Raw genomic sequence first — 22,168 nt, 5'->3', positions numbered from 1 at the left:
TCTCTCCGCTCCCCCAAAACCACGGGATTTCGGGATTCCAGCCCAGCAGCGAAGTCAGAGGCGCATCCCCAGCTCGGGAATAACTGGAGCGTGGATCCGCGGGCTCGCTCTCAGTGAGGGTGCGCTTGCGGTGGGGCCGCGCTCCCCCCTGCCGGGTTGTTTTAGGGGTGCCAGGGGAAGAGAGGAGCAGAAATAGCCTGAAACCGAGGGAAGGTGGTAGCCGGGGGCGGGGCTGAACTTTAAGATCGGGATGTTGGATCCTGAGATTTTGTCCTGCTAGCGGCAGGTGGAACATCCTTGCTTTGTGGGACAGCAGGGCCGGATTTTGGTTGTTTGAGGGCGCTTTTTGATGTTTCTTTTTCAATTCTTTCTTCCGCCGAAGGCTTGCGGGGCAGCACCAGCCCTCAAGGAGTTGGGTGACACCGGGGTGCGAGGGTTTGAGGCAATTTCCCCGAGGTTCAGGGCTGCTAAAGCACGCTGGGGGAGGGATCACGGCTGCGGTGCGCAGCACCCCGGGGATGGGTCTCACCCGGAGCACCCAGCCCCAGGCCTGCTCGGGTGCTGGAGAGCGTCTGCACCTCAGGGAGCCTCAACCCTCTCCCTGTTGTTATTGCAGGATCTGCCCTGTCCCGTCCCTCCCTTTCACCTGCCCCCCAGTGAACGCAAGAGCTGCCGACGCACCCAGACATGGCTCAGGGGTGGCTGAGTCGTCCACGGCCAGGCAAGGGCAGCATGGGGGACTCGGATGACCTGGATGACAGCCTGACCAGCCTCATGTGGCTGCCGGACTTCTCAATCCACGCCAGCATTGGCAAGTCCTCCTGCCCCAGCGGCCCGGATCCCCACAACTGTCAGAGGATCCCCAGCTTTGCTGCCCCATGCTCACCCCTGGCCGCCGACCCGGCGTGCATGGGCATGCCCCACACTCCCTGCACGCCCATCTCCTCCTCCACCTCGAGGACGGCACACCACGCCGTGGCCATGCCCCCGCAGCTCGCTGAGGACATCGACTACAAGACCAACCCGCACATCAAGCCACCCTACTCCTATGCCACGCTCATCTGCATGGCGATGGAAGCCAGCAAGGAACCCAAAATCACCCTCTCTGCCATCTACAAGTGGATTACTGACAACTTCTGCTACTTCCGACATGCTGATCCCACCTGGCAGGTAAGAGATGTAGAGACCTCTTTCCTTGTCCTCTTTCCCAGCGGGGCTGGGGAGGGCTTTCCACAGCCTCCATCGCACAAAGTAAGGTCCTGCAGGGATGCTGGATCCTACTGGGATGCTGGATCCCACTGGGAGGAGAGCAGCACCAGCAGCTGGTGGGGAAGGGCTGTAACAGGAAAGTGCTTAGGTGCACAGAAATGTCACGGCCATGAGAGCAGTGGAGGGAAGAAGCTGTGATGGAGGAGAGGTCAGGGCCATTTTGGTAGCAAGAAGGTACCTGCTGGTCCTTGTGGCTCCTCTCGGGCCTGTGGTGAAGGCATCTATGTCCCCAGCTCCACATTTCTGGAGCCCCTTGGGGCTGCACATGTGTGAAATCACCAGGTCAAGTATCTCAGGGGGCTGAGGACCAGGCATTGGAGAGGAACCCTGGGGAGATGCCACTTGTTGGACAAATAGCTCATTGGGGAGGTTCAGAGCGGAAATGTTGCCGCTTTCCAAGCAGGATAGAAGGCAGGTCACCCATCCCCTTGGACAGGCGAAGGAGGCTCCATTGCTGTGAAGAGCTGCTGAGGCCTCAGAGGGAAGCCCAAGAGAGGTCAAATAAGGTTGTTGTCCCCAGCTAGCATGACAGTGTTCCCAGGGGGTTGGGAACAACCCCCAGGCTCACCAGCTGTGGGGACAGCCTGAAACACAGGGGCTTTTCCCAGCCACCTTGGCTCGCTGCCCTCCTCCGTCACATGAGGGGACCTGCTGGCACGTGAGACATGGGCAGGAGGGACCTTGGGTGGCTTGTCCCTCCGCTCAGGCTATTCCCAGCCCAAACCCACAATGTGCCAGTGATCCCGGCAGCAAAACTGCGGCAAACCCCCTGCCCAGGTATTATCCAGCTTCTCCCCAGGGCTCTTGAAGCCCATCATGTGAAGGGAACCCCCTGGTCCCTCTCCGGGGTCACCTGGGTCCCCACTGCCACCCCTGTGCTGGGGGGACCCACAGGAGTGACTCAGGGGGAGGAGCTCTGTGCCAGCGTGTTGACTTCTTCCTGCAAACTCACAGCTGGATAATCACCACGTTTTTAATTAAATGTGTTTATTAAAAAAAGAAAGAAGGTTTTCAATCCCTCTGTGCAGAGATGCAGGGGGTTCATGGGATTGTTGCAGGAAGGAATGATAAATATGTTAACTGGCCGAAGGGCAGCCCAGGCTGCATGAAATCTGGGATGGGGAGGGGAGATGGGGGGGGCAGAGAATTCAGCTTGCAAGTCTCTGACCCTTGTAAAATGTTGTTAAACTGTAAATCTGGAGTTACCACAGCCTGGATTGTTTCCAGGGATATCTGTGGTCCTCCTGCTTCTTTCTTCTTTCTCTGCTATTTTTCTTTCTTTTTCTCCATTTTCTTTCTTTTTTCTCTTTCTGTATTTTTTCTTCCTCTTCCTTCTTTCTTATTCTTTTTTTTTTCCTCTTTTTCTCCTTTTTTTTTTTTTTTCCCTTCTTTCTTTCTCTCTTTTGAAGCTGCATTCTCATCCCCTGATTCCCGTACATGAAGACAGCCTGGAAAGGTCATGCCACCCATACTCCGGGGGGAGATGGATATATTCCTGTGGGAGCTGAGTGCTTTGGAGAGGAGCCAACACACCCAAGGAGCTTCAGCCCAGAGGAGGGTTTTGTTGTGTGTGTGCATGTTTTTCAACAGCTCTAGGCATTCAAGCCTTGTTTTTCCTATTCGGCACTACGGATTATGGATGAATAAGCATAAAGATATCCAGGCAACATTAAAAAAAAAATACCCTCTACCATATCCAATCTCTTAATACAGTCTTGGCTTTGTGGAGTCCAATGCTGGGTTATTTACCCAATAACTGAGTTTCCTTTCTGATTATTCACATCACTCCAGGCACATTCAGGGTTTCAGAACAGCTCGATGGGAGCAGAAACTCCACTTTTTTCTTCCCCAGCTCGTTTGAGCAGTGGCTGATGAAGTTGTAGTGATTTCACAGGGAGGTTCCCCAGGCCTGGAGTAATAGATGCCATTTATTGCTACAAGTGCATTTTTATACAATTCTACCAGTTCATGCGTCTTTTCACTATTGGTTACAAGTTACAGCACTAACATCTCATTGGTTAATTTTTCTATCATCCATGTTATTCTTCTATCCCCTTCTCCCTCACGGTACATCTCTCCTCTCTCCAGATACTCCTTTACTCCCATCCTTCTCAAGGGTAAATCTTAATATTTCAAGGCTGATCTCTACTCTCATATTTTCTGTCAAGGATTCCACAGACCCGCTGCAGTTTCCCACAAAGGACCCTCCTCTTCCTCCTGAGCCACCAAGGAGGACCTGAGCTCCTCCAGCTTAGCTCCATGCCTAGAGCAAGTCTGGCCAGTTTCTCCTAGTGGAGAAATTGGGGTCCCATAGCCCCAATTTCCAGCCAAGGAGAGCTGCCCAAAAGCCTCACACTGGCTGGCAAGTCCTGGCTTGAACCCTGTGCTAGTTTGGATGAATTGAGGTAATTTTCCGTAGTTAATTTTCTTGTTGATAGCAAAGGTGGTCCTTTGTTTTGAAGGTAGTTAGAGAATAATAAGATAGCACCCTGGTATAGAGTTAATGTTCTCTTCCAGTAACTTTCCAGTGTTTGGAATTTAGTATAAGAGAATGTAAGAACTCACTGATGCTGATACGTATCGATAGGGAAGCCCTTGGCTCCTGCCAGCCCTGGCTGGATTAGACAGGAGACACGAAAACTCTGTTGGTGACTTGGGACGGGAGAGTTCCTGCTGGGTATGTAGTGTGGGATGTCTTGATGTTGCCAGTTCTGCATTCTTCTTCCCAAAGGTCCTTGCTGAAAATGTGCTTTTCCAGCAGCCTCCCCACACAGGTAGATGCTGCAGCAGCAGACTAGTGTTCAACCTTGGTTTTTTTTGTCTTTTTTGGGTCTAGAACTCCATCCGGCACAATCTCTCCTTGAACAAGTGCTTCATCAAGGTGCCCCGGGAGAAGGGTGAGCCAGGGAAAGGTGGGTTTTGGAAGCTTGACCCCGAATATGCTGACCGGCTCAAGAACGGTGCTTCCAAAAAGCGGAGGATGCCCTCGGTGCAGATCCACCCAGCCTTCACCAAAAAAGCTCAGCAAGGATCATGGTGCGTCACCAGCCCGCCCGCTTCAGCTTGCACCTCCAATAACATCCTCAATGTCAGCACGGAGTCGCAGCAGCTCCTGAAAGAGTTTGAAGAAGTCACCGGTGACCAGAACTGGAACCTGGTGGATGGCAAAGCAGGTCACAAGCGCAAGCAGCCCTCGCCCAAGCGAACGGCCAAGGCACCCCGTCTTTCCAACCCAGCTTTGCTGACCCAGGAAGAGCAGAGCGAGCTGGGATCGCTCAAAGGTGACTTTGACTGGGAAGCCATCTTCGACACCAACCTGAACGGAGACTTCTCCACTTTTGGGGATCTGGAGCTCACACCTCCTATCACTCCCGTAACGCGTGACCTGGACTTGACGGTACATGGGCACCACATCGACTGTCCCCTGGGGCAGGAGCAGGTCCTCACCGAATCCAGCCAGAACAACTTGGACTTTGATGAAACCTTCATGGCCACTTCTTTCCTGCAGCATCCCTGGGATGAAGGGTCGAACGATTACCTCTCCAACTCCATCAACGTGGAGCAGTTGTTTGAGCTCAACGACGTCTCTTTGCCAGCCGACGGGAGCGACTGGACCCGTCTGGCCTCTCTCCTGTAAGAGGCCAGTTGCCATTCAAAGCCCACCCAGACTTTAGTAGGGTGCTCCCCGCCATGCTGGTGGGACTTAAAAGGGACAAGATTTTCTACAGATAGACACATCCATAGTGACTTTTGCCAGCTTCATCGTAACATTATTCACAGAAACACCAGGGAGGAGAAAAAAACCAACCACCACCACAACAGGAACTGTTTGATATATCTTTAAAGGACACACCAGAAGTCTCAAGTTCATGAGTTTCTTCAAGAGAAGAATATGACATTACTTATTTTTTTACTTTCAAAGGAAGAAATGTGAATTATCTTTTTTTTGTTTGTTTGTTTTCCCCTGTGGAAATGGACACTGCTTATGTTCCTCCAGGGCTAAAGGAGAACATCTGCAAAATCCTACCCATGACAGGAGATTTCTGGTGGCTTAGGACTCCATAGACTAAGTGCAATTTTCTCACCTCTTTGTCTCTCCATTTCTCTCTGTTCTTTTTCTGTCTAGGGTAGCTGGTAGGTATAGCGTGATAATTAGCTTACAGGTAAATAGAAGTCCCTTCTGGATTCTCTGAGTTCAACCTCCCTCCTGACTTGTGCCTAGGGAAGATGAAAAGGTCTATAAATTCAGCAAGTCTGCCTCTTTAGATGTTTTTATATAATCTATTATATATTATATATGCAAAGAAACCTATATTTTTAGCATTAGAGTTTCATAATAGTGGGGGGTTAGGGGAAATGCAGTTTGGGAGTTGTTTTATATTTTCAGTGTTTTTAAAGGCTTGTGTTTGTCATTTTGTAAACCAAGACCACACGAAGGAGGATTCCTGCACCAGCAGCAACAGGTTTCATTAAGGATCCAGGGACTGGCCTCAGCAGGAGCAAAGCAGCGGGGACCAGGGTGCTCCCAGAACTGGCTTTTGTACTTTTTTGTACCCAAAATCCTCACTGTGGTTGCTGAAGGGTCTAGACCACCATAAACTTTCTCTGTCCTTCACCATCTGACAAAGCTCCTCTCTGTTTTTGGTCCAAGACTGCTCTGCACTTCTCTTGCTCATCCATCAGGCTCCAAGCGGCTGCTGGGACAATGCATGACCCCAAAGGAGGATGTGCTTTTGGGGGAGCCGTGAGGAAAACACCATGGCATGGCCATCATCTGTCAGTGATGGGATCACTCCCCATTGAATCCTTCCAGGTGGGACCGAGGAGGAAAAAAATCCACATCCAGGCTCCACCCAGGAGCCTCAAGCCAAAGACTGTGCGTGCAACAGGCTCCGAGGACGGCAGCGGAGATGAAGTCCCCCTGATGATCTCGCAGATGGTCTTTTAGCATCTCTGCAGCCTTGTCACCATCCAGCCAGGAGCCATTTGTCACCCAGGAGAGCTGCTGGGACTGACATGGACCAAAGCTTTGGCCCTTGGGCTCGGTGGGTAGTGAGAGTGGGACAGGGTCCCCGCAAAGTAGCTCCAAACCATTTCAGGAGCGGAGCCAAACTCTGCTGAAACTTGAGTGGAAGGTCTCTAGAACTGGATTCTGTGCCCCTCCTTTGCTGTAGGTTATTAGAGATAGAGTAGCCATTAGGTAGGAGTAAGTAGAAGCTGTAGATTTAGTGGTGTGTCTTAGATTTGCCGAAAAAAAAAAGGAAGATTGTAAAGAGTTTCTTTTTTGGTTACAAAAGCACTTAGGACCTTTCAGATGAGCAATATAATTTAGCAAGAGTATAGTTATAGTATAAGAATCTATAAGAAAGCCTTAAAAAAAAATATATATATAAAAATTACCCTTGGAGTAATTTGCACCCAAATCTGGGGAGAGAGTTGGGGCCGTGCAGGCAGAAGCACAAGTCCTGCATCCCCCTGGTAAAGCACGGAGAGGGCTGAGATTTGACAACTCCAGCTCATGTAACCAGCAGAGCTGGAGCCAGGGCCACCCCTCTGCCCAGGTGCCAGCGTCTGAAGTCCCCTGAGATGCCACCACATGACTGGGGACAGTGTCCCAGAGCCGAGGAGCGAGATTTGGGGATTGGTGTAGATGTATAAAACTGTATTGGCGATACTTCTTTTTTAATTGTTGTTTTTGTTATATTTTCCTGTTTTGGGGCCTCTATACTGATGCCGAAGAACTGCAAAGGTATGTGTGCAATTTAACCTTTTTCATGGAAAGTTATTTACAAAGTAAAAAAAAAAAAGAGAAGAAAAAACCCTTTTGCCTCCTTGTTTCTCTCCAGCACGGCCTGGCTCTGTCTGCCCCTCTCCATGGGGGTAGGGGACATCTCCCCAGCCCTGGCTGTACCCCCAGCCCCGGTACACAGCTCCTACCACCCCCCTCTGCAGTGGCACAACAATTCCCTGCGGGGAAACTGAGGCACAAACCACCACCCATGTGATGATGGCTACACACTGTCTGTGGCACAAGGGTGGCCGTGTCCTGAGTTCTGGGAGCCGCTCCCAATCCCTGAAGCATCCTTCCCTGCTCATATCTTCTGCAGGTGACATGGTGTGAGTGCCTGACACTGTCCCTTTGCTTAAGCCACGTCCCCACCTGTCCCTGGAGATGCCTTTAGAAACACATGTGGCTTCGGAGCCCTCCTGGGTACAAGGCGGTGAGAGGAGCTGCACAAAAGCCGCAGGAACAGCCGGGCCCTCGCGAGGCCAATTACGCCAAGAAGCAGTTGGGCTCCACCACGGCAGGGAAGAAAAGCAGCGTACGCTCAGCTGTCAGCCCAGGGACAGGGGGTCTGGGGGCAGCGGTTTTGGGGAGCCCCATGGGGAGGGCAGGGTGGCTCAGGGATGTGGGGCTGGCCAGGACCAGGCTGGGGACCCTCTCTGTGCCCCTATTGTGGGGCTGTGCTGCCACTGGGGGTGGTGGGAAAGGGGCCTAGAAGGGGGCTCCGGAAAAAGGTGGTTTGGCCCCCAGTTGGTGGCTGCCCAGTCCCTCTTGTCACATCTGAGCATCTCCAAGGACAAAGATCCCCCTCTGGACCCTGCCTGGGGCTCACCCAGCTTGGTTCCTTGGCTGGATCCCCTTGCTCTAGGGACACAGCTCTTCCTGTCTCCTCAGCATGTGAGGAGCACCCTATCACCTCCCTGGTGATCTACTGGATCCCATCAGCACCGGCCACTGCAGCCATCAGCCCAGAGCAGCCTCTTTGCTCTGCAGTGGTCACAGCTGCTCCCAATCCAGCTAATCTCAACCCAAAATAAGGGCTGGGCTCACTGTGGGGGCTGGTCTTGGCTTGTGTGGACCTTGTGCTGGGAGAGCAGGATGTGGCCCTTGGGATGAGGTAGGGTTGTCCCTGTGGGGGACAGCTTTGGTGTGTCTGGGGGGGCTTTTGGAGGCAGATCTGGGTTCTCCTGTCAGCTTGGGGACCATGAACCCCAAAAGGCAAGAGGGAATCCCTGTCTGGGCTTCTCTCTGCATGGCACTGGCAGGGCTGCAGAAAGCTGGCAGCCCCCTTGTCACTTCATTCACTTCTTTATTTTGTTTTGCCAGGCACAACCATGTAGTTTCTGTTTTTAAACCCCCTGGAAAAAACAGGAGCCCCCAGCACCCCTACCCTCCCAGGGGACTGAAAAAAACAGCCTTGCCAGGAAAAAATATTCCAGCTCGCCGGAGCCAGTCGAGGGTTTTAAAGTGAGACAGGGTGAATATAAAGGAGGCACCAGGCGAGGCCTGAAACAACCTTGTTTTGTTCAGCTTCTGAAAGCAACAAAACCAACTTGGATGTGATTTTTTTTTTTTCTTTCAATGGATGGTTTGGTGGTGAGGGGGAGTTATTTTTTAAGCAGCAGCCAGGAGGTGCACAAGTGGGGGTACTATGGAGTGGGAGCGTTGCTTCCCGCGGGCAGCAGCAGGCAGGACACCATGTTGCTGCCCACACAAAGCTTGTGTGTGTTCGGGAAAAGCCCGGTGCCAGGAGGAGGTCAGGACCTGGCAGCACCCGGCATGCCTGGGCTTGCCGGTGGCACTGGGTGACAGCCCGTGGCTGGGGCTGGTCCAGCCCTTGCGGCTGCCCCGGCTCACTTGGCACAGGGCGGTGATGGGTTGGGGACCCTCAAGCTGATGGTGTCCCCCCTGCTCTCTGCAAAGCATCGTGCAATGAAAACATGGACCACTGTGGAGTCTGCCATGTTTTGGGACATCTCAGCACCCACCAACGCAGGTTTGGGAAGAGCCCAGCTCCAAAAATCTCTTTGCAAACTTGGCCTTCACAGCCCCAGCCAGGTCCTTCCCCAGGCGGTTATTAAGCACACGGCAATTATTCCTTTATTATTTATTTCTGCTGTTCACTCAGCTGGCTCTTCATCCATCATCCCTCCCTGATGGGCAAACATTGACACCTCAAACCAATCTCCTGTTCACAGAGGAGGGGAAAAAATATACACATAAGCCCTTCTTTTCTCTCCTTTTCTTGCCGTGTCTTTCTTTCCTTTCCATTGAGTGCGGGACTGGCACGGAGCCATTCTAGCAACAGCCGGCTTTCACTTGCTAATCATCCTAAATATTGAAAATCAACGCCTAGAATAAACAGCTCAAAGATTGGGGCCATCTCTGCTCTGTTTGGAAATGCTAATCTCGATGCTTTTTGTTTTCCTTGTGTGGACTTGGTGCTGTGAGTTTTGAGGAGGTCACAGCTCATGGGTTCTCCCTCTACCCCCAGATTTTATTTATTTTTTTCCCCTCATCGTGAAAAATTCAGCCCCTTTTAACATCCCAGGCTGGGACGGCTGCAGTGGTGAGGGGGGACAAAGGGGAGACAGGATGGAGGAGGGTAGCGAATGGACTCGTCTTGCATAGCAATGAATGAACCTCCAAAGTTTGGGGAAAAAACAGGTTCCCAAATGTGCATCCAGGAGTTCACATGGGTGTGAAATCCCATGGGAACCGTGGCTGGGCAGGGAGCTTCATGGGGACAGGGATGGAGTGACATTGGGACAGCCTGGCCTCCAACCCTGCAGTGATGGGCAGAGCTTGGGGACAGCTGGGGGACTCCCTGCCCTGTGGCACTGATTTTAGTTTTTTTGGAGGGTTTTATATCCGAGGGGAGGTGCCATAGCAAAGCCCAGACAGGCTGTGACAGGCCCCAGGGCTGGACCCCAATGTCTTTGCTGGGAGAGACGAGGCTGGACGCAAACACCTTCCTGCGGGGTCACAGGGGCTCTGGGAAAGGAGGCCTTGGGGACAGAGAGGGGGCAAAGCCCCTTTTCTGCCTTTCCAGCAGTGACCTTGCACTGCTAGTACAGCCCAGCAGCATTTGTATAGCTCGGATGTCTTATAGTGTCCTGATGGGGAAACAGAGGCAGGGCAAGGTGGGGATGGTCTGACATGGACCAGAACCTGATTATCTGGGCAGCACCTTTGGAGCACATCCGCATCTTTGTGCTTTCAGTCGTGTTTTTTGGGCTATGCATGGGGGCCCAGGGAGCCCATCCAGCAAAGCTCCCCTCCGTGCCCCAAGCAGCCCGGGACGGGTCCATGGGCCATTGCCAGCGGCCGTTCCCGGCGGCACAGCCAGCACAATATGCTGGCAGGTTGAGGCTTGCCCTGCGGCGGGGGGGAACACCAGTGGCTGCTCGCCCAAGCCACAATGCAACGGCCTCTGCGTAAATGCCGTCACGAGGAGACGCTCGGCATGCTGCCCCTTCCTCCTCCTTGTCCCCTTCATCCCATTGAGGGGTGCCCAGGTAGTGGGCTGCAGTGCCGCAGGGCTCCTGCTCCTCCAGCCCATGCTACGGGATGCAGCCCCTGTGGATTGGGAGGACACATCCAGCCCCCACAGCAGAGGGGCTGAGCCACCGGAGCAGTGCCAACATTGCCTCCTTCTTTGGGAAACCACGTCGTGCCAAGATCGAAACTTGGCTGGTTTGCAAACAAGCACCAGGGCTGTGGGGATTTCTTTACAAAGGCTGTTGGTTTGGGTTTGTTTGCTCTTTGTGGTGGTGGCTTTTTTTTTCCTTGAGGTGATTTATTTCCAGGTTTGGAGCATTAGGGGCATCTCACGTCAGGAGATTTTTCTTTTTGTTTTTCACTTCTATCAGGACAGTGAGAAACTCATTTTAGAGACCCAAAGCAAACACCCTCCTTTGGTGTCTGTATCTGGGCAATAGCCCAACTTGGGGCAACACAGAAATAAGCCCCAAATATCCAAGGGTTACAGATGGAACTGGCCAGGCTGGGAGATGTGGGGGTGTGTGAGTGGATCCCCCCAGATGCAGGGGGGAGAAGAAAAAGTTTTTGAAGAAAATAGGAGAGGCTCTGGGAGAGAAAACCACTTACTTTGAGCCCTAGGTCTACACTAAGTTCTCTTAGGGGCACAGAGTGTTTCAGAAAGGTTTATTTAACCATTTAGTGTTCCAGTTTTGCTTACAATCTTGCTTCTACTTTGTCTCCTTAGATTTCATGACTGTTTACTTCCAAATCCACGCAGTCCAGCTCGACCGCTCCATCAAGGGGCTGAAAGACCATTTCCGTAAGAGCAGCTCCTCCTCGGGGGTGCCCTATTCCCCTTCCATTCAGAACAAAAGGAAGGACACCCCCACCAAGAAGCCGATCAAGAGACCAGGTGAGTCCCTGCAAGGGGGATCTCTGTCCGGCTGCCCATGCGCGGTGTGTCCTGCCGCTCCCAAGATGGCACCGAGGTGGTGACAGGGGCTGGAGGAGGGGGGGTCTCTGTCCTGTTCCCCCCATTCCATCAGAGCACTAAGTAAATAGTGACAAGGGGAACCTCGTTAATCCTGGTCATTCATTTACAAAAAGCCATTTAAAGCTGGCTACGCAGGCAGTTATCAGAGTCCAGGGGAGGTTTTCCCAGCGGGTCCTTAATTCCCTCTGCAAATAAAGCCGGAGAGCGGTAGAGCACAGCTTGTGTCCGTGATAGATGGGGCTTAGGAGGGACTTTTGGGACCAGCATTCCAGGGACCCCAATCCCCATAAGCCCCCTTCCTGCAAAGAGCAGGAAGTCGTGGAGGGATCCCCCGTTAGGCAATTGCTTGGGTGCTGTTTCAGTGTGATTTCTGCCACGCTGTATCCTTTCCTGGAGCAGCAGTGCCACATGGGAAGGACTGGAAAGCTGCAGGAGCCCAAACACCAACCCCTGTCCCACACAGACCCGGTTTTCCGGGAGCACTGTGCATCCCTACGGCGCATGACAATGCTCTGCGCCCAGGTCAAAATCAAAGCAAAACCAGTGGGGCTTGGAGATGTGACCAAGGAGGCAAAGTACTCTGGTGGATTTGGTTCCTGGTCTCATTCCTTCAAGTTCATGGCACGGTAGCGCCTCGGTGCACCCCGTGCTGTCCTTGCACGCTGACTCCCTCTTTTGGGGACTCTCCCCTTTTAACCCCACCTGGAAGGGAAAGTTGGGGACTTCTCAGCCAGCTCAGAGTTCCTGTTTTTTCTGGCTGAAGATTAATCGCCTTTTTCTATCCGGCTGACCCAAGGTGGGAGAGAATAGGCTGCAGCTGGGGAGGAGACGAGAGCAGTGCCACCAGCGACGGTGTTCCCACGCGTTGTCACAGCCCGGGTCACGCCGCGGGGGCACGCAGCCCGGGACAGCCCTTCAGCCCATAATGAAAGTTTTGTAATTTTATGTTAATCCTGGCTCCTCCATACTCTTGATCTCTCTCCTCTCCCACATCAAATGCAAAGCCCCGTCAGAGCCTCCTGGTTGCATTAATCTTGTTTCGTCCTCGCCGCCTCGCAGACGGCTCCCGTGGCGTGGGGAGCGCTGCTGCCCCATCACATCCCTGCTGTCCCCTCCGTGCAGGACAGGATTAACCCCACCAGTGGGAGGCAGGGACAGGCATAATTCATTTTTTGCAATAAAGTAACTATTTTTTAAGAAGGAACTGCTCCTGGGGTGAGCAGTACCGAACCACGATGTAGGGGACAGAAAGTCCCTGCTTTGAGAACTATTATTAATTGAATTCATCCGAATCTTGTCAAGATTACACCTTTTGTGCAAAGACCTCCATCACCACTAAGGCAGCCAGTTGAAATGTGGATTTGAAGGAAATCTGGGTCTTTTTATTGACTTGGAGCCAAGCCCTGAGCAGGCAAGGCAGAGCCTCTCTCTGCCTCAGTTTCCCCACCTGCAAATCAGGTCAGTTCTCTTTCCTGAAGCATTTTGGGCGACCAACACCCTGAACACCTTGTCCCCAGAGAGAAGTGACTGTCACGTCCCTGCAAGCATGAGCCACTTCCTCATGCCTGTGGTGGCAAAAACTCCCGTTGCTGAACAACAGGGCTATGATGTTTTTCAGATCCCACATCCCACATCCAAAGGTGTCCAGCTCCAATGTGATCCCACATCTTGAGTTTTGGAACACTAGATCCAGCTTTGCCTGGTAAAAGGGACTCATTAGTGCAGCAAAGTCCTGTCTGAGCATCGCACTGAGGATGCAACCCTTATTCAGCCACGTTGGCTGTGTTTTTCTCCAGTGCCCATGCTGACAGTGAGCGCATCCACCTGGATGAAAATCCTTTTTCCAAAGGAGAAAAAGGGGCTTTTTCAGCCTGTTCCGCCTCACGGAGGGAGAAGCAAAGTGCAACTCAGCATTCCTGCACGCTGCTGAGTCACCGCGTCCTCCTTTCATCTGCTGGCACAGAAAGCGGCTCCTTGGGGCCCGCAGGGACACTGACGCTGGCAGTTTGTGGGGCGGGAAGAGCGGCACGGCCGCGGTGACCGGCGGGAAGGCAGCAGGACCAGGATTGTCTTGAAATTGATGTTCTACCGGCTGTACCCACTGCTGGACAAACAGCCAGCAGTGAGCTGCTGGGGTATTACAGCCTGGAGCTCCTGAGCGTGCTTTGCACCCTTTTGCCCTGTGTTTTAATACATGTTCAAGCTGCAGCACTTCTACTCTTTCTTTTTGATTTTGCTGGCTGCTTTGAGTGTTTGCATTTGACCAGCAAGACAGTTTTTTCCTGCTGCCCTGCTTTGCATCTCATGCCTGCACAGACTCTGTCAGTTTTACATTATTTATTGGCAAACTGACTTTTTGAACGTTTTTTCGCCCTTTATACCCCACCTGGCAGCTGGGACATTGGCTGGGTGCCTCTATCCCAGCTCCCCTGCTTTGCTCTGAGGGCTCAGTCACCCCATGAGGGGTCGAGTTTTTGCACTGACTTTTCAGGAAACATAAAACACTATCCAGGGGAGCACACGCAATTGTTCCCCAGGCTCAGCAAGGGGAGATTTCCTTTTGGCTCTGGCTGCCCTTTGAATGAGGGGGTGAGTGTTAGCAGAAAGAGCATGGATTGCTATTAATAATAATAATAAGGTGGCTCTGCTGAACAGGATAAAAAACCCTTCCCAATCAGACCAGCCCAGTGGGGAAAAGCAGAAGAAGCTCTGGGCACTGATCCTGGAAAGGGATCTTCTCTTATACCCATGGGACAAGATTGTCTCTAGCAGATGTCCCCATAAAACACAGGCTGGCAGCCACGGCCAGGCAATGTCACACACAGAAAACACAGCGCTCTGGCTATGCATCGCCACAGCCAGAGCCCGGGCACGGCTGTTTGCTGCGTGATAAGGTGGATCATGAAACACACTGAAGTTGTTGAACAAAAGAGGCCCTTTGGGGCTGTTTCAGCTCCTTTCCAGAGCCCATGGTGGTTTGATAAGGGGAAGATAGATGGGAATGCACTGGTCCCTTCGCACGGCAAGAGAGTTGCCTTGGAGCGGGATGAGGCGGCGGGAGGCTGGCACTGTCTGTGCTGATAAAAGCAGCTCCCTGCTCCAGGCTGGTTGTGGTTTATGGGGGTGTGGAGCCCCATAACTGTCCCAGTTTGTGATAAACTCAGCCATCCCCACTGCCGCTGCAGGAAGAAGAGAGTGGCTTCCTTTCAGTGCTTAAAAGGGGCCGATAAGAAAGATGGGGACAGACTTTCTAATCTGTTGTGAAAGGACAAGGGGTGATGGTTTTAAACTAAAGGAAGGAGATTCAGGCCAGACATGAGGAAGAAATTGTTGGCCCTGTGAAAAATGCAGTTGTGATTCATGCTAAGATGTTTAATGTTTACAGGTATAACCAAATGAGGCACGGACTCTGAACTTGGAAAAGGGAAAGGTGGTTAAGTTCTATGTAAAAAGTTATGAAACTTGTTTAGGAAGTTATATTGATAGAGGGAATTAACATTTTAAGGGTTAAGCAACTATATAATAAGGGCCTACTAACAAGCTAACATTTTAATATCTAGTTTAGAGCTATATGTAACTAATTGTGCTAAAAAAAAACAAAGCAGGACTTCATTAAATGGCGAGATAAGAAGTTTTACAGCACCAGCTGCAACCTTGAGGAGACAAGACAGCCAAGATTTACAGCAAAAAGGAGGCACCAGTCTCGTTTCAGTCGGTTTGGTAGCTTGGGTTCCAGCCAGTTCCTCCTAATGAGCCAAAGGTAGAAAGTCCACTGTGACGAAGCTGAAGGAGCTTCATCCAAAGACCCTTCCTCAAATTCACCAAGTGACATTGCGCAGGCGCAACAGGGGAGGGTCAAGGAGGGGAATATGTAAATGGTTATCTGAGACTCATTTTAATAAAAAGCGGGAAAGGTCATGAATATGTATAGGCGTTTCTGAGGTCATTATGAATATGTAATACCATATTGTATTTAAGCACACTTCTTATTGTTAAGTGCGTGCGTGTTGGGCGGAGTGAATCCCCCGCGCACCCAGCGCTGTTTTGCTTATGCTCTAATGAACACGTGTTTAAGGAATACAAGGAATTGGATTAAATGTTGTTTATCTATAGAAAAAGCGTAAGTTATTTATTTCAGCCCTGGGGGGTGTTGAGAGCCTGGCCCAGGTTGGCCAGAGAGGTGGTGGCTGAACCATCCCTGGAGACATCCCAGGCCAGGCTGGACGGGGCTCTGAGCAACCTGAGCTGGTGCAGATGTCCCTGCTCATGGCAGGGGGGGAACTGGGGGAGCTGGGAAGGTCCCTTCAACCCAAACTATTCTGTGACTCTGTGATTCCCTTTGGTGATTCCCCTTTCTTTCTGGAGAATGGATACAAAACAGACGCAGAGTGATTTGCGTTCCTGCAAATGCCTACATTTCCATAATTCACTTTCAAGTTTAGTTTATTTCATTTCCTTGGGCCTAAAACCCTGTAATCTTCCTCCACACCTTGTTTCTCTCCCAAGGTGTGCACCCCAGCAGCTCAGCAGGGGGGAAAGCTGGGTGGCTCTGGACATCCCCTCAGGACAGGTGGGGAGGTCGCTGACATTGGGGTTGGAGCGGTCGCTCTCGCCCAGGCCGTGCCGAGGATGTCGGGTTGGGGAGCCCGCCCTCCCCTGAGGAAAAGGAGCTGCCGCACTGGAGCCCGCCACAGCAGCCCAACATGGTCGCCACCACAACCGCTGTGCCTGCGCGCCTCTCCCGGGGACCAACAGCGCATGCGCCGCCCGGCCCGTGCCCGCCCGGCCCCTACTTAAGCGGAGGCCGCTCCCTGAATGGCCGCTGGTCCAGCTGCGCGTGCGCGGTGTGTCCCGCCGCTCCCAAGATGGCGCCGCGGCGGTGACGGGGGGCGGGAGCTGGTGTTCGCAGCGAGGCTGAGCGGCGGAGCGCGGCCCCGGCGCCCCGCGGCAGGATGATCCCCACCGAAGAGGTGTCGGCCCGCAGGAGGGAGATCGAGGGAAAGCTCAAGCAGGTGTGGCTGGGCTGGAAACCCGCTGCAGGCACGGTCGGGGCCCGCAGGCCCAGCTCGTTGCCTGGGAGACGGGGCCGGGAGCTGCTGTCCCCACCGGCCCCGGGTGCTCTGCGGGCCTGGTCACCCCGCTCCGGGTCTGGCAGCACCCCTGGGTACCTTTCAGACCGTAGGGCCCTGGTTTTCAGGGTCAAGGGGTGTCTCTGTTCTCTATTTCCCCTTCTGTGGCCTGACGGCTTCTGGGGGTTCCCATGAGCAGCAGGCTGCTGTTCCCCCTCCATCTCCAGGCTTTGGTGACTTAAAAACAGGCCTTGGTGGTCACTTTGTGTTGGCCACTTGAGTTCATGGCTATTGGTGGGATGGTGCTTGTGTGACGCTTGTGTTATGACAGGGAAACATGGGCTGAGCCAGTGTGTCCTTGTGGTAAAAGTGCTAATGTTATACTGTGCTGTGACTTGAGTGTGCTAAGGCTCATGGGCTTGGGGTACCAGAGTAATCCATAAAAACCTCAGTCATTGCATTACGTACCCCTTGCCTTGGGCCAGTTGCTGTGATTTCTGCTAAGAGGCGGCTTATTAAAATGTGGCCTCAGCATCGGAGCAAACATGGTTTGCTGCAGTGTTTAGCGGGACATGTAAAAATCTGCATGTAATGTTTAGTGCCTTAAATGCTTACTCCTCAGAATTGCAGTCTGTGTTTTCATCCTACTGGCAGGAAGAAGAAACTCTGTCCTTTATCAAAGAGAGCCTTGAGAAGAGTGACCAGCTTACAAAGAACATGGTAAGGTGGTCCTTGAAGTTCAGGGCCTGGTTTTACTCTTTTTGGTTTTTTAGGAGAATCTGTTTTCAAGGCTGTCATTGTGCCTATCTGAGGAATGCAGAGTAATGAACCACTTGCTCTGCATCTGTGTTTTACATTTCAGTGACTGGGCAAAGTAGAAAAGTTTAGTACTAAAACATTCATCAGTTGTCTTGTGGGGGAGTGTGGGCTCAAATGAGCTGTTGGGCTCATCTCATTGTCTCTTTACAGCCTGTCTTCTCTCGTGGGAAGAGGCATTAATAGACCCCAGACTAGTTTGTGCAACAGCATCAAGTTGTTGCTTCATGAAGTTAGGTCTCATTTGGAGTTTTATTTTGGGAGTGTTCTGTTTAAGAGGTGGAAAGTAATTATTGTGCTCTAATTGCTTGTAAGCCCTCAGCTGGTGTACTGTGTCCAGTCTGGGGCTCAGTGCTTTAAGAATGTCATAGACACCCCCCCCAAGAAGCATGGAAAACATGAGTGAGTCTTGAAAGAATTTCATTTTGGCCTAGAAGAGATGACATTAAAGTGCCCTTTGTGAGCTTACTAAGATTTTTCTACCTTTCAGAAGCGATGTGACAGTCTCTTTTAATGATTAAATGTCTATAATGGAAATGAAGGTTCACACTAAACAGGTCCTGTGCCTTCATGTTGTGCGTCTCATGTGGGTCTTAGTGATATAGAGGAAGGTGGCTGCTGGTTTATGCTTTGGTGGCTTGTTTTACCTGGGGCACCTCCAGGCAGTTCCTGTGGATTTGTTTTTTTGCTGTTGAATAACATTTTGTTCCTCCTTAGTACTGCTTGGAACATTATCCTCACACTTTAGAAACCTTTAGTTCAAGTTTGGCTTATCTCTGTGTGGCAGGTGGTCTGTTTTGTGATTATTAATAGAAATTAGGACATAGAGGGATTAAACAGCCCGCCTCAGGAGTCATGGCAAATTGGTAGCAGAGTGCAAAATGAGAAACTGGGACCCGAAGGTCCCTGACTGCCCTGCTCTAACTGTTCCCCTACTGCATGGATCCATGTGGAAGGATGTCCTCATATCCATTTCTCTCTTGGTGTGTAGGTTTCTATCCTCTCCTCCTTTGAAAGTCGTTTAATGAAGCTGGAGAACTCCATCATCCCTGTCCACAAACAGACGGAGAACCTGCAACGCTTGCAGGAGAATGTAGAGAAGACCTTGTCCTGCTTGGATCATGTCATCAGTTACTACCATGTGGCTAAGGACACAGAGAAGATCATAAAGGAAGGGTGAGTTGAGCAGCTGGATCTTGCTGGGGAGCTTCATCCTGTCGGTCTTTGGGACAGAGGCAGGGGAGCTGACTCCACATGCTCATCATAATGTTCCTTGTACCCTTCCCACCATCACTCCACAGTAAAGCTCCTGACTTGACCTTCAGCAACCCCCAGAGGGCAAAGTTTTCTCACACTCTGCACTGGCATCTCTTCCAGGTTTTGTAGGCATGCTTCCATATGAATCTCATGAGCACTGGTGGCTTCTTTTCTTTCCTTCACCCTTTTCCCAAAGGTTTTTCCTGCCTTGTTGATGTTGCTGCATCCAGGATGAATCGGAACTGTTCTGGAACCCCTTTTAGTCAGCGGGAGGGTGTTGGGATGGCTGTTGTCTGGGGTGGGACGTGCAGCTTCCTCTGCCTTCCCATTAGGGGCTGACTGGGAGAGGAATGCAAGGGTGGTAGTTGTGTGCTGCTCAGTCATAGGTACTTCTGCACCTGCTGTGTGGACTGGGTGTTCTACTGTGGCACTGAGTGAAGGCAAAAGGGAGTGCTGTGATCCCTTCCTAGTTGAAGAAAAGGGAACTGAAATTTTATTTGCTGTTTTTACCCCAAGTTTGGTCTGGTGTTTTCTTGGTACCTTCTTTCTTCTTGGGGCACTAATTTTATTTTTTGTTTTATTTTCAGCCCCACTGGGAGGCTGGAGGAATACTTGAATTGCATGGACAAAATCCAGAAGGCGGTGGAATACTTCCAGGACAATAGTCCGGACAGCCCAGAGTTAAACCGTGTGGTAGGTCATGGGTCTGGAACCTGGTGTGGGTGAGACAGGGACAGACACAGCCCTGCTGCTTCTCCTCTGGCAGTTGCTTGCTGCCTGCTTAAAAAGGTGTGTGAGCACAGCTGAAGAAACAATTGTTTTGGCTTCTGTTTAAGTCTACACTCGGCAGCATTTCTGCTCATGGTGTTTTGCTCTCTTTATGCACTGCACTCCTGAAAGCATATCTTGCACATGTGGTGGAGCTGATTTAATGTCCTCCTGATTAGCTCTTGTCAACCCTTCAACTGCTTGAGCAGAGTGGGAGATGTGTTTAAATCCCACTTGAAAACTGAGCAACTCCCAAGCTTTTTTTTATTTAATTCACTTTAAATGTCTCTTAGTTACAGGCTTTGCTGGAGCTTAAAGCACAAACCACTTGACAGTGGTTAGAAACACTTCAGAAAATATGTTCTTGTGCAGAAATACTCATGGGTGATTACAGAAGCCCTGTGCTCCTCTGTCCTCCTTCTGTTTTGTGCCAGAAATCCCTCTTTGAGAGGGGCAAGGAGTCTCTGGAGTCCGAGTTTCGCAGCTTGATGACACGACACACCAAGCCAGTCCCGCCCATTCTCATCCTGGACCTGATCAGCGGGGACGATGAAATGGAGACACAGGAGGAGATGTCTCTGGAGCATCTCCCAGAGAGTGTCCTGCACGACGTCATCCGCATTTCTGGCTGGCTGGTGGAAAACGGCAGGAATCAAGGTTTGTAGTGCTGCGTGTTGTTCCCTCGACGTTTTATATTAGGTGAGCACTCTCCAGCCGCGGCTTGTATGTGGTTGAGAGCAAAAGCAGGGTGTTGGGGGTTGTGTAGCACTGCACAGCTTGGCTTGTAGGTCACACTCCTTCCTCCGTGAAGCCCCTGCTCAGGTGCTGCTGTGACTAATAAACCTTGAGTAGTGCTGCTGTTGGTAGCTACCAGTGCTAGCAAAACTAGGGACTGCCTTAGTGGCTCCTTTCAGGTGACTAGTTCAGTCTCCTTTCAGTCACCTTGAGATCCTGGTTTTTTTTGGTTTGGTTTGGTTTTTCAGCATTTGTAGTAAGACTCAAGTGTAGTTTTTCAGTTGAATAAAATGATCTGCTGCTGGATATGTTGAGAGCAAAATCTGTGTAAATAAAGCACAAATTAACTTAATGCATAGTCTGTCCTGTAGCAGAAATCCATTTAACTTGCATCTCTAATGCCTTCTGATGGAGCTGCAACTATCTAGTGCTCAGGTATTATAAACGTGCAAGCCGCAGGTTGCTTATTCGTTTTTGGGCAGTATTTATGAACACAACTTTTTGCACTAAATGTGACCAAGGGTGCAGGGAAAGCAGCACAAAAGACTTTCTTCAGTCAGTACGTGTCTCTACTTCTCTGCAGCATCAAAATCTGCATATAGCTTTATACTCTATGTAACTTTTATTAACTCTATATAACCCTTAACTTTTCCTTTGGGAGTGAATGACTTTGCGGACTTGTTACAGGAATCCTGTACTTTCACATACACCTCATGGAATCATCCCCCACCTCAACAATTGGCTTCTGAGTGGGGATTACTGTGCTTACCAAGCACGACGAACATCTTTGAAAGCTCCTTAAGAATTTTGCCATGATCAAAGGCAGCTCAAGCTTATATAGCATATTTTGTTTAGCCAGTTTTATTTGCTTTCAAATGATGGACACCTCATTTACTTCCTGAGTGCCCTGAATCCAGAGAAGTGTGTAAAGTATCTCATGAAGAAACTGAGTACTGAATTGTTAAACGTCTTCCGTCAGTTCTACAACTGATGTGCTCTTGGTAGTGGTGCACAGACTTAATTTAATCCCCATCGTGGAAGGGATGGGATGAATACTGCAGGGAAAGGAAGAAAAAGTTTTTGGAGAAAATAGGCGAGGCTCTAGGAGAGAAAACCACTTACTTTGAGCCCTAGGTCTACACTACTAATTCCCCTTAGGGGCACAGAGTGTTTCAGGAAAGGTTTATTTAACCATTTAGTGTTCCAGTTTTGCTTACAATCTTGCTTTTTACTTTGTCTCCTTAGATTTCATGACTGTTTACTTCCAAATCCGCTCGGTCCAGCTCGACCGCTCCATCAAGGGGCTGAAAGACCATTTCCGTAAGAGCAGCTCCTCCTCGGGGGTGCCCTATTCCCCTGCCATTCAGAACAAAAGGAAGGACACCCCCACCAAGAAGCCGATCAAGAGACCAGGTGAGTCCCTGCAAGGGGGATCTCTGTCTTGTCTGTTGGCTTGTCTGGATATTGAATGTGTATCTGCAGGCCTTCTCACTGCCGAGGTAGCCTCTGTGTCTAAAATGTGCTTTTAGGACAGGAGTAGGGGTGTTATTTCAGAGATAAGCACCTCTTCTCTGCCCTGAATTCAGCAATGAGAGTACAGACATTTTCTGTCTCCCTTTGTCAAGTCATCAGGTCTATTCTTTGGGTTATGTAAAGGGAGGAGAGGGGTCTTGTGTACAGGGAGAGAAAAGGCTATTGCCTTAACAAAGGAGGGAAGTAAAAAGAGACCTGAGAGGGCTGTAAAAGGATATGATCTGAGAACACCTGTCCTCAGCCTTGGAATATGGAATATAGCCTGTGCAACAGCAAGATCGAACTCAGATCTGATAAAACACATCACTTTAATAACTGGTTATGAATAAATTCTTGTGCTAGGAAATAAGGAACTCATCAGGGGCTGAGATGAGAACTAGGTAGATGCCTTCAGAAAGAACATCTGAAATTTTCTGAATTTTGGAAGGACTGTTAAAGCTATTACCTTGATCTATCTCT

General features: G+C 50.8%; 2 protein-coding genes across 5 annotated transcripts in view; both read left to right on the top strand.

Moving 5' to 3' along the window:
• Positions 1 to 732: 732 nt before the first annotated feature.
• On the top strand, positions 733 to 16,414 carry FOXJ1 (forkhead box J1; the record flags this gene model as incomplete). The annotated part of the gene is made up of 5 exons (XM_080356756.1): positions 733 to 1,170; positions 4,106 to 4,902; positions 5,396 to 5,403; positions 11,283 to 11,450; positions 16,149 to 16,414. The coding sequence occupies 5 exons, from the start codon at positions 733 to 735 to the stop codon at positions 16,412 to 16,414; spliced, it is 1,677 nt and encodes a 558-aa protein (XP_080212882.1).
• The window catches only part of EXOC7 (exocyst complex component 7), a 20,939-nt gene continuing 15,138 nt past the window's right edge, over positions 16,368 to 22,168 (top strand). For all 4 annotated transcript variants that reach the window (XM_080356621.1, XM_080356619.1, XM_080356620.1 and 1 more), the window contains exons 1-6: positions 16,368 to 16,543; positions 17,255 to 17,320; positions 18,408 to 18,592; positions 19,261 to 19,366; positions 19,876 to 20,098; positions 21,422 to 21,589. In XM_080356621.1, coding sequence (XP_080212747.1) covers positions 16,484 to 16,543; positions 17,255 to 17,320; positions 18,408 to 18,592; positions 19,261 to 19,366; positions 19,876 to 20,098; positions 21,422 to 21,589 — 808 coding nt within the window. In that variant the 5' untranslated portion in view covers positions 16,368 to 16,483. The remainder of the gene's footprint in view (positions 16,544 to 17,254; positions 17,321 to 18,407; positions 18,593 to 19,260; positions 19,367 to 19,875; positions 20,099 to 21,421; positions 21,590 to 22,168) is intronic.

Source organism: Nesoenas mayeri, assembly GCF_963082525.1.
Source record: "Nesoenas mayeri genome assembly, chromosome: 19".
Lineage (NCBI taxonomy): Eukaryota > Metazoa > Chordata > Aves > Columbiformes > Columbidae > Nesoenas > Nesoenas mayeri.
This window is presented reverse-complemented; position numbering and strand designations above follow the sequence as displayed.